Raw genomic sequence first — 14280 nt, 5'->3', positions numbered from 1 at the left:
GAGCATCTGAAACTACTGATAAAAACACCTATGAATAACTATCACCATAAGTCAGTGAATATCTGTCAGACAGCAACTGATCTCTGCTCACTACTGACTGACAACCCAAGTTTTGAGCTAACTCCAGCCAGCCATCCCTGGCATTGTGCACCACACTTGAATTTGGCTCCTTCAACAATTTTGCAAATCCAGCCACACATATACACTGTTATTTTTCTTCACACCACTTTAAAAATGATGGATAGTAACAGAGTCTTTAATATAGCTCTCAATTCTCCTGCACATAAATCTTATCCGACACTTAAAAGAAAAAAAAGAGGACTTTGTGCCTTTGGAGACTGCCTGAGAAACTCATTTGGCAAGGGGGAGGAGGGGGAAACTTCCTACACACCTTCACAGCTTCCAAATATTTTTAAATACAAGCAAGCCTTTCCCGCTGCAGTTTACAATCTTTTATGTTTCTTTCAGCCACACCTTCAAACAAAGAACACTGAATTATAGGGCTGAGGGGGAAAAGACTGGGATGAAACATTAAGCACACTCGATGGGTGTGTCTGACAGCAGATTTAACTGCAGTTTCTCCTCCGATGCATTCATATGGCTGCGGTGGCTGAATTAACACAGACAAACCTGCTCTGCTTACCAACTGCCACTGTTCACTCCAAAGCAGAAGTGGTGACAACCTCCCAAAGCACTACCTTCCTTATGACAAACACCAGAAATGACTGTATTTTTCTCTGTAAGTTGAAAGCCATGTAGAGAAGACTTTCTAAATTGCAGATCCTGGGTACACTAAGCAAGATACACTTAATATGTGTCGTATTTCCCCATGGAAAAACAACAGGAAAAATCAAAGCCTTGCCAAGCAGTCGCTTGACATAAACCAAGAGAAGTAGAAAATCCTCTCCCCCACTGAGTATCTGCTGCTCTGAGAATTGGGCAGGAACCCCACCACAGAAGCATGCTAGTCAAACTTGACAAGGCTCTGCAAAACAAGAAAGACTAGCTCCTGCTCACACACCTTCAAGATGCTCAGCAACTGCACTTTTCACAGAGCTGACTAATAGAACCAAAAAGCCATTTAGCAGGTGGCCCTGTTTGAACTGGGGGATCGGACTAGCTGCCTTCCCATCTCAACCATTGTGTGATCCTGTGATGTTTACTTCCATTTAATTTGATTTTTTCATACATTTAAAATACAAATATAAGCCCTCAAGAGTGAACATATGCATTGCAGCTTTATTCTTAACACACAGCCCCACTGCAAACCCATTATCTCCAACTGAGTGGTCTCACTGAGATCAAATTAAGCAAAGCATATTTGGGACTGTGGCCCAGCACAGTCATTTTCCTAACCATGCATTTTACTTCACCTTTGTTTATTCAAAGGATCTCATCTGTATTAAAAGAACTTCCATTTTATATAGAAGGTCAAAGGATGCACTGATCTGTTATTTCAATGACAAAGCTTCTCCCAAACTAAAGTTTGCTGAAAATTTAAACAATGTAGACCACAATAAACAAACCCAAACCCAACACAAAACCAATCAGTATAAATCAAGCTCAAAATCCCACCTATGTTTTTTGGTTTTCTTTAAGTTTCCCAGCATGACAACACTGCCCAACAGACACCCAGTATTTATTTGCCAATGTCATAAAAATGTTCTGTATCCCAGCAAATGCACACAAATGTGTGGCACTGCACAGAGACAGAATGTCTGTTCATACAGGATGGACAGCAGAGGCTTTGTAGACAGAGCAATATTTTAACAGGCCTTTTAAAATGAAGAATGTCTATTGTTTACCCTCTCTAGTGAATTCTACCACCAAAATCAACTTCTCATTCTTTCTGTGCTCCTGGAATATTTCACCCCTCCATTACTTACCCAAAACTGCCCTGCGCCTGACCCCACGACCTTCAACGACAGGATGCAATTGTGAGTGTTTGGTAAGAGGGCCAGGAAAGCACTGACAGCTCACAGGCTGTGATAACAGCACTGATGGTAAAACACCTGCTACAGGAAAAGAGATTTCAGTAGCAGTTTCTCATTTCCTGCTTTTGCTGCTTGGCAGGTGATAGACATGGAGCAATCTTTGGATTATGTCAGAGGTGTGTACCACTGCACACAGTTCTGGGAGGGAAAACACTACAGGGCACTGCATGTTGAGATCCTTCTAAGTGACCCAAATTTTACAAAAGCACATTCTGAATTAACTGTTTGTTGGTAAAAATTGCCTGGTTACCTGACAAACAAGAAAATTCTGTACTGCAAAAACAAGCGGAGAAGGCACAGTGTGGAAAACAAGATACTTCAAGGAGTCACAAACTGATAATAAAGGTGAAAAAGGAAGGGAAGAAGAAAGCAGCAATTCCAACCCTTGCAATGCCAACCCACTTGTTATATTCAAGGTTCTAGACTGCAATTTCTACAACAATTTCCCAGTTACAGGAAAGACACATAACAGATAGCAAATTGCTCAGCATGTTTTCATCTCATTTCTGACACGAGAACAGCATGTACTTTTGTGTCACACAAAATTCATTGTAGCATCAGGGCTTCTGGTTTTGTAAAGTGACTGAGGTCACAAACTTCTCCCAGCAGGCAGCCAGGCTTCTGGGCAAAAAGAGATGGGAAGAGTGAAAAAGAGCACAGGGAACTTTACTAGTCCTTAGATGAAAAAATGCTGAAAATTGTATGTACAGTAATACCAGGGAAAGTCACAGAAACACAGAATGGGTCAGGCTGGAAGCAACCTTAGCAAGCATCTACTCCAACGCCCCTGCCAAGGACAGGGATGCCTCTCAGCTGCTCAAGGCCTCATCCAACCCGGCTTTGAACACCACCAAAGAGGAGGCATCTACAGCCTCCCTGGGCAGCCTGTTCCAGAGTCTCACCACCCCTGTACTGAAGAACTTCTTCCTAAGGTCCAGTCTAACCCTACTCTCCCTCAGCTTCAAACCATTCCCCATTTGTCCTATGGTTAAACACGCTCATGGAAAGCCCCTCTGCAGCCTTCCTGTAGGATCCCTTCAGGTACTGGAAAGCAGCTCTAAGGTCTCTCCAGAGCCTTCTCTTCACTAGGCTAAAAAACATCCCTCACCCTAAAATATTCCTAACTTTATTACTCTGTAATGCACTTTTCAAAGCACAACTGCACTCTTCTTCACCAAGGTTGTCCTAACTACTATAGATTATCCACCTTGTAAGCTACAGACACACTTCTCAGGAAAATGAAAACTCAAGAAGTGCACTGACAGCCTGGTAGTGTACATCCTCAAGTACATTTTGTCCTTGGGGGAGACCTCCAAGTGGCCTTATTTGAGAAGATTTTCTTTATTTAACTGTTACCTAGCACAAGTACAGAATTTCCTCAGAAGACTCCTAGCCAGATAATCAAACAGCTTTCCAGGCACTTCCCACGGCAACAGCTGCCAAAACTTCATACAACACAACTGCAGCTCCTGATTTTAGACTACATTTTGCTTGTATTTTAGAAACCAGTGTCAGATTCATTCGTTTTGAAAGATGGGAAACTAATTAGAACAACATCCATGGGATGGCAAAACTCCCTTCCTACTTATGTCTGTAATGACCCACATGCTGCATTGGTTTGGGTTTCTTTTCCCTTTTAATTTTATATTCTTCAGCTCCAATTTTAGCAGCCAGACTGCACAAACCTATATCTGGTCATAAACTTTTATTAGAACTCCACTGAAATAACAGAATTCCAAATAAATTATGCTACCTAACGAGGAAGTTAAACGATTCTACGCTGAGCCACTGACTTCTTGGCAGCTATTTGTTTTAAGTGCTTGAGTAATTATATTGTCTCTTAAGTTTTAGTTTAAAACAACCAAAATCCTGAGCCCCTAATATTTTAAGGAAATGGCAAGAACTGCAAGCAAACTCCCAGGGAAAGGAACTCCCAGGGAAAGGCTGATGAGCAAAACTTCTGACCCATTAAAAGAATGCAGTAACCACGCTTCAAAATTGGCTCAAAGGCTGGCAATTACAGCAACAATTTTTGTTCTTTTGGGTTGTTCTCCTCTCCCTGCTCACACAACTGTGCTCTGGGTGCCATTTTTCTCTAAAAATTAAGGTAATTTAATGATGTGACAACCAGCTCTCCAAAACCAGGGACACACTATGTGGATCTCTGGGAACAAAAATAAAAGTGAGCAGGCAAAAAGTTTTTCAGGGGAACCATAAAATGCAATTACCATTGTTCTTACCCTTTCTAACTCACAGAGCCCAAGTGACCCAGGAGAGTACCTAATGCAAAACAGTACTCACAACAATAAATTAACAATTATGGATGCAGACAATGCATTCCCACATTGCTTTAAAGTATGAAAAGCCCAGTCACAAACCCACTTTAGGACTCAATACAAGAAAGATAAAGTCACTCTCAAGTCTCCATACACTGACCAATTCCAGTCTCAGATGAACATGAAAGCAATAGCCATATATTTTAATTAATAGCAGTTAGATCTTTCAGAGTGAAGCCTGCTTAGACAAAAGCAGAAGCAGCTTCAGTTTGAAAACTGGACAGAAATGCTGTCCTTTTCTACCAGACTTCTTAGCTAATACTTTCACACTTTTGCAAAGTACTTTTGTAGCAGATAAATAATGTCAAGAGAAGAGTAAATCCTACCTGTTTTCTCTTTTCAGGAGGGAGGGATGGATCTCCATCCTATAAATAAATGGACACATTTTATTGGTACCTTTTATCTGAAAGCAGCAACTATACAGAGCTGAAATTTTAAAACACGTATTTTAACTGAACTCCAAAGGGTTTCTAGAAGGCTGCACCTCGAGATTACCACCAGTACCATTAATTTCAAGCCAAGAAATTGTCTAAGGCTGAAGATCTGTTTACACTTCCCGAAGAGCAGGTCATTACAAATTTATGTTGCATTATTTTTCACAACGGTACATTAAGTTGCTGTGGAATAATCAGACTGCAGTCAGTTTTTAAATGGAATTACAACTGAAATGAATTTCCTCGGCGCGGGCACTGCCTTCCTGTGTCTTCCACAACAGGCACTACCTCACCGGCGCAGGACAAGTGAGCAGTAACGCCATCAGGGCTGTACAACTGCAGGACTGCTGGAAACAAGTACCTAAACGTTTTTGTCATTTTGAACTTCTTGCCCATTTGTCTTTTTTGAGGTTCACCTTTGTCCCCCACTCATAAAGCATTCACAGAGAACAACCTACAATCAGCTCCCGGTACTTCTTTTTCAGCGACTGGTGTCGTTCCCGCAGCTGGTTGGCCATGAGCTTGTACTGGTCTCTTTCCTGTTGACAGGTGTCCAGCTCTTTGGAAAGGATTAGCAGTGCCTCCTTTTTACTTTCCAGCTTCCTCTTACACACCAGATACTGCAGAAGACAAAAAAAACCCAACAAAACAATTCTAATATGTCGTCTCAACCCCAGCCAGCACTGGATACAAGAGGTGTAAGCTTTTCTCTGAAAAGATAGAGGAAGATTTTCTGCATGAGACCAAAGTCTGCCACAAGTCATCTTAGTTTATTAGTAACAGTCATGGAGAATAAACCTCTTCCATCAGAAGCCATTTGTATGGCCACATGTTCACCTGACCACTGTGACAGAAAAATTCAACAATTCACATTTCTGCTCTTCCTCCTCGCGCGCAGTCGGAGGGGAAACCTCACCATTTGACCTACAGCCCTGGCAAGGCTGCTAGAAGGAACAAGCTTTGGCAAACTCCCTTATCTACTTGTGTCCACAATACCCACCTCTGTTAGCAACCAGCATTTCCCACCTCATTCCCCTTTCCCTCCTTCTCCTCCCCGCTACCCATGATCTCTTCTGGGCTCAGCCTCCCACGTGGGACACTGAAACAGGACCACGTCAGAGCAGAAAGGGTAGTGTGTGGGGCAACCAAAATGAGTCTGAAACAATTACAGTGTAGTATCTTATCAGCACAGGTATAAGAAACTAACTCAGCTGTGATAGTTCATGCATGTGCTTGCTGAGTGAAAAGAATGGGAAATATTGCAGTGCCACAAACACCTGAGCGGGGAGGAAGGGCTGAGATGAGATTCTACCCCTCCAGCCACCACCTCTTATGCACAGGGCTCACGCACAAAGCAAAGCAGAACTTGCATCTGCATTAGTTTGATCTGCTTCATTGCCTTTCCCCACTGAGAGCAACCTGTACATCATCCTCTCCTGCAGTGGCTGAACTGTCAGAACTTTCAGGCAACTTTTTTCACTTAATGTGATGTTCAATCAGCAGATTCTTCTCACCCATCACTTGACACTGCTCATGCTAAAGTGTATATTTCTGTTTCTGATGTTACTCACATAAGATGTGGCACTAAATACTTTCTGAATGTGCTCTGCAAGAGACCAAATATCACAGCAGTCATGAAAACAATTTATAGTTTCATTATATACTCTGACAAGAATACTTTGTCATTATGGGCTCTTGCACAAAGCAAGAGCATCAGCACTTCCATACTGTTCAAGTCAGTGCTGTTCTTTGGGACAAAAATCATTACTAGTATGTATGACTTGCTTGGAATTGACTTTGTTAACCTCAATTTCAAGTCAATGAGAAAGGGAAGAGCGAGTTTGGTGCATCAGTACAGCCAACATTTCCCCAAAGTGGTAAACGCTTAGTTGCAAAACGCCGGCTGGGAATGAGAGAAGCAATTCCAAGAAGGATTTGAACTCTCTAAAAGGACACTTCCACCTTGGATTAATTTTATTTCTGGCAATACTGAAGTTGAAATCCTGCCATAAATTTTCTGGATTATGATGCCTTGGCATCAACAAAGGCAACTGTACCAATGTACTTATGTCCTTACTGATACCTTACACAAATGTCAAGTCCCCTGATAAAGCGCTGAAAGGTATCACAAGCTAAACTTTAATATTGTCAGCAAGTGCTGATAGTGACATGGAAAACTGCTTCAAACTTGGTAAAATAATTCCTTCCCTTACAGTGAAATATGTGCCTCTGACAATCTCCTTTTTTTCACAGAACCCTCTCGAGTCTTAGTCAAATCTAAAACCTACCTTCACGGAGTTGTTTTTAAAGACTAACAATCTGACACAGCAACTGCAAACAAAAGCAAGTAGAAGCAAACCTCACAATCACTTAAAAAAACCCCAGCAGCCCCTGAACCAAACAGCCTGTCCTGCTCCTTTACCCACCACAAAGAACAAAGCTGGTCCATCCAGCCAACACCTACATGGAGCAGAATCTACCCAACCCACACAGCGTGAGGGGAGCAAAGCAAAACCATCTCACCTTAGGCCACCCTCAGCAAGGGACCCCAAGCCCGGCCACAAGTGCTGGTGTATGGAGCAATGCAAAGCGAGTTGGGAGGTAACTGAAGCATGTAGAAACAACACTTATCAGACCTAGTGCTAAACAAGTTCCCCTGCAGCCATGAGTCACAGCTCTCCACAAAGGACAAACTCAAAAGCATAAAAAAAGGCTTCACCTTTTGCAGCAGCACTGGTGAGGCCAAGGGAATTCTCCACCACCTATTAGGCTGAGGATAATACACCATAAACACAGTTGTGTTCAGGGTCTAAATGTAAAGGAATTATGTCCTCCTCCTTGTTTAAAGTACATTGTAACTTGATGAATTACAACCTGATGATGTGCCACACAGAAGGAAGGGGCTTGACAACTCTCATCAATGTGCTGATTGGATTTTCCTACCAAAATGAGCACCTAGGAGGCTTTTTCAAGCAATTTTTGCCTTTTGCATATATCGACTTTCCCAAATAAATGGGATAAAAATAGCAATAATGTCTAGCAATTTGTTTCCATGGGCTTATGGTACAAGAAACAATAAAGCCACAGCATTTCTGTGGAATTTCATTATTTGAGAGAGCGATGTTTCCAATTCCCATTGCCATTTTTGAAGGGAAAACAAATTATACAAAGACAGACTTCAAAGAGGTTATCCAATATATAGGTTCCTGAACGTTAGGGGTGGGGGGGAAAGTACTAATAATGGCCATAAAATAACCTAACAATGATACACCAGAAATGGATTCTAGTCAGGGAAACAATTGAGTCCCACTAACAATTTCCCATATATGGACAATTAAGTGCAGCAAAATTGGTATGCTGTCAAAAGAAATGTAGGAGTTTAACAGTCTTTCTGGAGCAGTTCAAGCAATAAGGAGCATTTTCTCCTATAGCCTGAGAAAAAGCATTCAGTAGATGTTTCTGGCATTCAAATAGAGACTTCCTCCTCTTCAGCTGAGAGAAAGCTGAAGTTTCACACACTGTCAGTGAAACAAACAAGTGAATTCTGTTACGCACTGCGTTTGCTACAAACTATTCTTTTTGCCTTTTATTTTCAATTGATGTTCCAAAACAACCTTTGAGTTTGAAACACAAAGTTAACCAAGAACCAGCTGCCACGCTTTCAGTCTAAAAAGCCACCACGTACAACTTTTCACAGCTGTCTACTGACTTTTATCTACCAATGCACTGTTATCTGCAATAAAGCAAATTATAATTGCTACAAGGAAGATCATAGTAATTAAAGGAATATATATGACATCCTACATTACTGCTTTACAGCCAGATAACTACTTGAGTGAAACTGAGTAAAAAGAGACTGACATTACAGGAGAGTGTAACTCCTCCAAGGTGACCCTCTACACTGAACACTTAGTATTTGTCCATGGCTATTTTTAGTGACAAATCTGGATGGATCTCATTAATGACGCTGTAGACATGGTCTAATAATCTGATGAAGCTGGGACACTGTCAAGGTTTCAGACTTTCTCTTTTGAAACCAACAAACATACAAAAATTCCTATCATCAAATAATTCCTTTTAACTGTGAGCAAATGAGTGGCCTATACTTGGGTATTTAATAGCAATTAGTGACATTAAGAAGGAAAACATCTAATTTTCTGAGGGTAAAAGCAGTGATACTATCTCCAAACTGTGCTTTGGAATCACTGTGAATGATATTCCTTGTCCTCCCAAATGCCAATGGGCCACCACATGTGAGCCTGGAAACCTACTGTGTGCATCATGCTCTCAGAGAAATTATGGACTCTGCTCACTATCTTTTGGACAAGAGATCCAACTGCTGTCGAACTGCCTGAAGTTTCATCAGATTTCTCCTCACTGTACTCTTGGAGACAATTTTGTTGTGGAAACGACAAACTGAAGAGTCCCAAAACATACTCCAGTGTCACTGTTTGGGGTGTTTGCTGGCTGTGTTTCAGTAGTGTTGCTCCCCTTGACTTCAGCTCAACTTACCTGAGCCAAGCACTCAAGCCCAGGAAATCACAGAGTTACCAGTGCTTTGCCTGCCTCCTCATCTCACATCCCCATCGCTGATAAAACCTGAGACAATGCAGCGTCCTTGGGCTCATCCCACAACATCAGCTCTGCTTTTCTTGCTGCCCAGCTATAGCTTCACTGGCTACCTCCTGCCTGCTGAAACACAAAGCAGGCTGGTATCATTCATTGATGACAGAAGTGAACCCTGAGCACATTGCCCTGATGACAATAATACACCACATGGCCTTCATCGGTCACTTAGGAACTACCATCATTTGATCTGATTAGTCAAAACAGCACTGTTTTGGGATGTGGCCCAGCTCCTAGAAGTATTGTATGCTGTGCATGGGATTCATTTCCTCATGTTTGTCTCTCAACATCCTGGTAGGTATCTTAGTCCTACCTGGAACATGGAAACATGAGAAGCACACACTTGTTCTGTTGCATGAAAGCACAGCATGCAGGTCTCCATAGCACCTCTCCCATAGCTCCCAAGAACTTTGGAGAGCAGCAAGTCACAGTGCCAGCTCCTCCAGTGTTTCTACTTTCTTTTCCAAATGACAAAGGCATTCCAATGCCAACACAATCACCTGGGGACCCCAGAGCATCCGCTGCGCTTTGTTCTGCCCTACAGCCACCGGCATTTGGCTGCATTCAGAAAAGCTCTGAAATTAGTGGCTCCAAAACCAGTGAGGTCCCCTCATAAAGGTTTGCTGAATTACATTTCATGTTCTATTTGAAAAGGCAACATGGCAGAAAGTTACAGAGAGATAAATATGAAAACCTCACTGATTTTCCTTCCTCTTCTGCCTTGTCCACATTAAAACAATGGTTCAGCCAGTCCCTTACAAACAGGTTTCTCACTCTTATTCAGCTGGCAATTACAAGGCAAAGGAGCTCAAGAGCACAAGAAATCACTTACCTCTGTGGTGCTGAAGACCATACCCAGTTAGCAGTCAAGGAATAGCCCCTTGAGAATGAAAAATCAAACGGAGACTAAATGTCTTCAAACTAAGTGTGACCATTTGACAGTACAGTACATATGAGTACCTACAAATAGCGTACAGTAAATGCTCCAGTGTGTGGGAGGTGACAAGAAAAAGAGAAGCAATTTGACATTGGATGTAATTCCAGACACTGGCAAATCCAAGGGAGACGACATCAGAAAGGACAGAGGATGACCACTCTGGTCTTAAAGGTTTCCTAGGAAACCCTTCTTGCTTCCAGTGGAAAACACTGCCAGAAGTACATGATCTCCAAGCACTATTAAATTAGGAGCAGTGCCAACTCTCAGCGAATGGAGGCACACTCACTGACTTTAGCAGAAAGGAGACTGAACTCATAGAAGTCAGCTCTCTAAAGCAAGGTCAGTGGTGGTTTTACAGATTATGTAAAGAGTTTGTCCCTACCAGACATGGTCTCCCAATATTGTTCAACTCATCCCACCACCCCAAGGTCATGATACTACCTACTCCTTTCTCCAGCACTGATTCTGGCATCATACCTAGATAAAATGATTCCAAGACATAGAATCCAGGATGAAGACTGAAATCATACCTTTCTTCACAGCAGAACACAGGGTTGGAAGCTTCTACAAACTTTCATAAATAAGCCCCCAGCTATCCTCAAAGTTCTCATACTGTGTTTTTCATTCATATTCATGGGATTCAGTTGTTTCATCTCCCTTAGAGAGGCAGTGAAACTGAGGCACTAAGGAAGTCACATGAGTTTGTGCAAGTTAGCAGCTTAGGATATCCATAAGCATGGCTGTCAGGGTAAGAAGTATGGACATTTCAAAACAAACAAACAAAACTCTGCAACCAAGCTTTTGGTGACCAAAGTTACTTCCACGAATTCGCTCTCTTCAGTGAAGAGTACAGTACAACCATCTTTCCATCACTGCTTTCTAGCAACCAAAAATTGTCACACTCTCCTCTTGCCATCCCTTTCCAGATGGGAGAGGTGTTTTGTTTACCCTGAGGATTTCCTTTCTTTGAACTAAGAGGCATTTCAAGAGATGCTCATGGGAACATAGGATGCTCTTGGGATAGTATTTCGAGATTATGAGGATGACTTGTTTCTAGAGCACTTGGGCACCGCCTCACTCCAGCCAGGGAGAAAATGTGAAAGGGTGCAGAGCTAAAGATGCTGCAATGGAACACAAGTCAAAAGGCAAAAAAGAATAAATACAGGAAAAGACCAGAACACACCAAAGAACCCAAGCCTGCTTTCTATCGAAGGAAGAACGGTAAGCCAAACTACCAAAATAAACAGCTGTGTGTACAAGTGTTTGTGTATGCCTACATAAGGACCTACATACATCCTATCACTTCTCCTAACACCTGCAATACCAGACTTTCAAAAACATGGCAGTTGCTTTGGCAAGTTCTTTCCAGTTTTTAAACTAGGAGCTTGTGGAAATGATAAGAAAAAAACATGTGAGGGGGGATCTGAAGCCACCAGCTTCTGATCTTTTATGGTAAGGTTTTGAAACTCATTCTACAATTTAACTGTCCAGCACCAGCCAAGTGAGAGTGCTTTTCCTGCCCAGGATGTCTTAGGTTTCTTAGGTTGGAAAATACTTCCAAGTGTTTTATGAAACGCAGAGGAAAAAACTACCTAGCAGGCAGTGAAGGTAGGAGGCCTGGAGAAGCTCTGTACCATGGAGGGATACAGGAAACTGCAAAAACTTGACACATTACTTCAGAAGTCAGAGCCACTTTCTCACAGATACATTAGGATGTTGGAGTTAATGGGTAAATTGCACAATGTTAATCACAACAGCCAAAGGAAGAGAGAGGCAGAAGAGGGAAGCCTATAGCCTGACAGCATGTGCTACAGACTTCATGCAGAAAAACAGGCTGTAAGCCTGCTGTGGGAACAGAGACAAAGGAAAGGAAAATGGAATATAAATCACTAGGTCTCTAACTGTTCCTGACAAAAATAAATTAAATGTATGCTTAACTATTTGCAAGAATGTAGCTTAGCACAGTCATTAACTTCACTATAATCAAGAAGCCCCTAAACCAGAAGTGCTCAATTTCAGGATTGAGTTTTTAGGTTAAATCATCAAAAGTTTAGAAGTTCCTAAGTAACTCTAAATGACTTTTATACAGCTAGGAACAGGGATATTTCCTTTGAACACACTTGCTGAACTGCCTCTCTTACCCTTCCCTGCCATGTGACACCACCATCAAATAAAAGTCCACTTGGGCAAAGCGATGTCAGATGCAACACTGCACGATCAGGACACTGCTGAAAGCACTTTCCAGGGGTTTTTTTGCATTATTTTGTGTTTGCAAACACTGTGCACAGGTAGACTCCACTCCTGGATGTACCGTACAGCACAGATCTGGGGCCACAGAAACACCCATTGAAATCACTGGGTGAAGTGACAGGCTCAAGACATTGAACTGATGAATCTTTTTGACAGAGGAGGGCCTTAAGCCACGATCACTGAATGCAACAAGAGCCAAAGCCTCCCCAAAATCAGAGTTCATCTGTGTGCATGATGCTCCAGTACATCCCACTCATCCTACTTGTAGACTCAGGCTGACCTAGGCTCACGTCATTTGCACAGAAGTTTTGTTTGCTGGCTGTAAACAGAAATACACTATTTTTATAGTCATGTAAAATTGATGCAATGCAAAGTGCAATGCAAAAACATAGTGTGCCCATCTACTTCGAACTTCACAGCTCCCATTAAACAGACTTGACTTTGATACAACTTTAAATTACACTGACCTCAAGTTTTTTGGAGTTTGATGCAACTTACCCTACATGGTCGTGTGTACTGTAAACACGTGGATGGAGCAGGTAATACGGTTTTCTGCTCTCGTATTAAGAAAATCCTCCACCCCTTGAAGGTCAAGGCCACTGTGCTACTCCAGGTTTGCCTCCCATTTTGTAAGCGACACCATGGATCTTAAAACCCTTCCAGCTGTGACTCAGGTGAAGTAAGAAAACAAAGCATGTGCCAGAGGAGCGAACTGGCAGGGGCTGGCAGGGCTGCGCTGCCGCTGGGCCTCCCTCCGAGCTGGCAGCAGGGCGAGCCCCAGGCCTCAGCCCCGCGGGCCAGGGCCACAGGTGACCGCCTGGCACTACCAAACCAACAGCAGGCTCCGCACCCGAACCCCTGCTTTCTGGCAGCCCCGAGGCAGTTAAATACATGCAAGAGGTTCCCAAACATTCCTGCACTGCACTCAGCGCCGTGCGGGGTCCGGGGCCGGCAGTGGGCGGCAGGGCCGTGGAACACGGCAGACGTGGCCGCTCAGCTCAGCCTCGCCAGGCTGCAAGCTCGGTGCCCCCCCACTGGCTCCACCTGCTGCCGCCGCAGCCGCCGCAGTCAAGGCCCTCCTCTCAGTCCCAACCCAGGGTCTCCTCCCGCCGGCTCTGGCCCTCGCCCCAGGAGTTCCCTCCAGGCGCGGGGCAGCAGCCGGGCGCCGCGGCGGGGCCAGCCCCTACCCCGTCCCTCCTGTCCGGCAGCCCCGAGAGGGGCCGGTGCCGGTGCACGGCGCTCAGGCCGCGCCGCGGGAGGCTGCCCGCGCCCCGCCGCCTCACCTCGCTCACCAGCCCCTGCCAGTCGCTCTCGCTGCGGTGGGAGCTCATGGCTCCGGCGGGCCGCGGCGGCATGCGGTGGCGACCGACTCCGCCCGCCCCGGTCTGCCGCCGAGCAGCCTGCGGGGAGAGGCGGGGCCTGCGGCCGCCACTTGCCGGCCGGCCGGGGACGCCCAGCGGTGTCCGGGACGCAGGCCGGCCGGAGCGAGGCCTGCAGCAGCGCCGCGGTGCCCTCGGCCTAGCCTGGCCCTGCCCCGCGGAGGGGCGCCGGGAACAAGGCCGCCTCTGCGCGGCGACGAAGCGCGACGGGGTCGGGCAGGGCCTGGGTGACAGCACAGCCACCCACCTGGGGCTGTGCAGAGCAGTCGGAGATGCGTTGCCCGTGGAAGCGTCTTCCTCAACGTCCTTCTCTTAAATAACAAC

At 44.4% G+C, this 14280-nt stretch overlaps 1 protein-coding gene across 1 annotated transcript in view; it reads right to left on the bottom strand.

Annotated features, from left to right (window-relative positions):
* CCDC149 (coiled-coil domain containing 149) overlaps positions 1-14053 on the bottom strand; it is a 47007-nt gene extending 32954 nt beyond the window's left edge. The window contains exons 1-3 of the mRNA XM_054172147.1: positions 13861-14053; positions 5223-5384; positions 4657-4695 (exon numbers count right to left, since the gene is read on the bottom strand). Of these exons, the coding sequence (XP_054028122.1) occupies positions 4657-4695; positions 5223-5384; positions 13861-13932 (273 nt within the window). The 5' untranslated portion in view covers positions 13933-14053. The remainder of the gene's footprint in view (positions 1-4656; positions 4696-5222; positions 5385-13860) is intronic.
* Positions 14054-14280: the final 227 nt, after the last annotated feature.

Source organism: Dryobates pubescens, chromosome 23, assembly GCF_014839835.1.
Source record: "Dryobates pubescens isolate bDryPub1 chromosome 23, bDryPub1.pri, whole genome shotgun sequence".
NCBI lineage: Eukaryota > Metazoa > Chordata > Aves > Piciformes > Picidae > Dryobates > Dryobates pubescens.
Note: the sequence above shows the minus strand (reverse complement) of the source record. Positions and strands in the feature narration are given on the sequence as shown.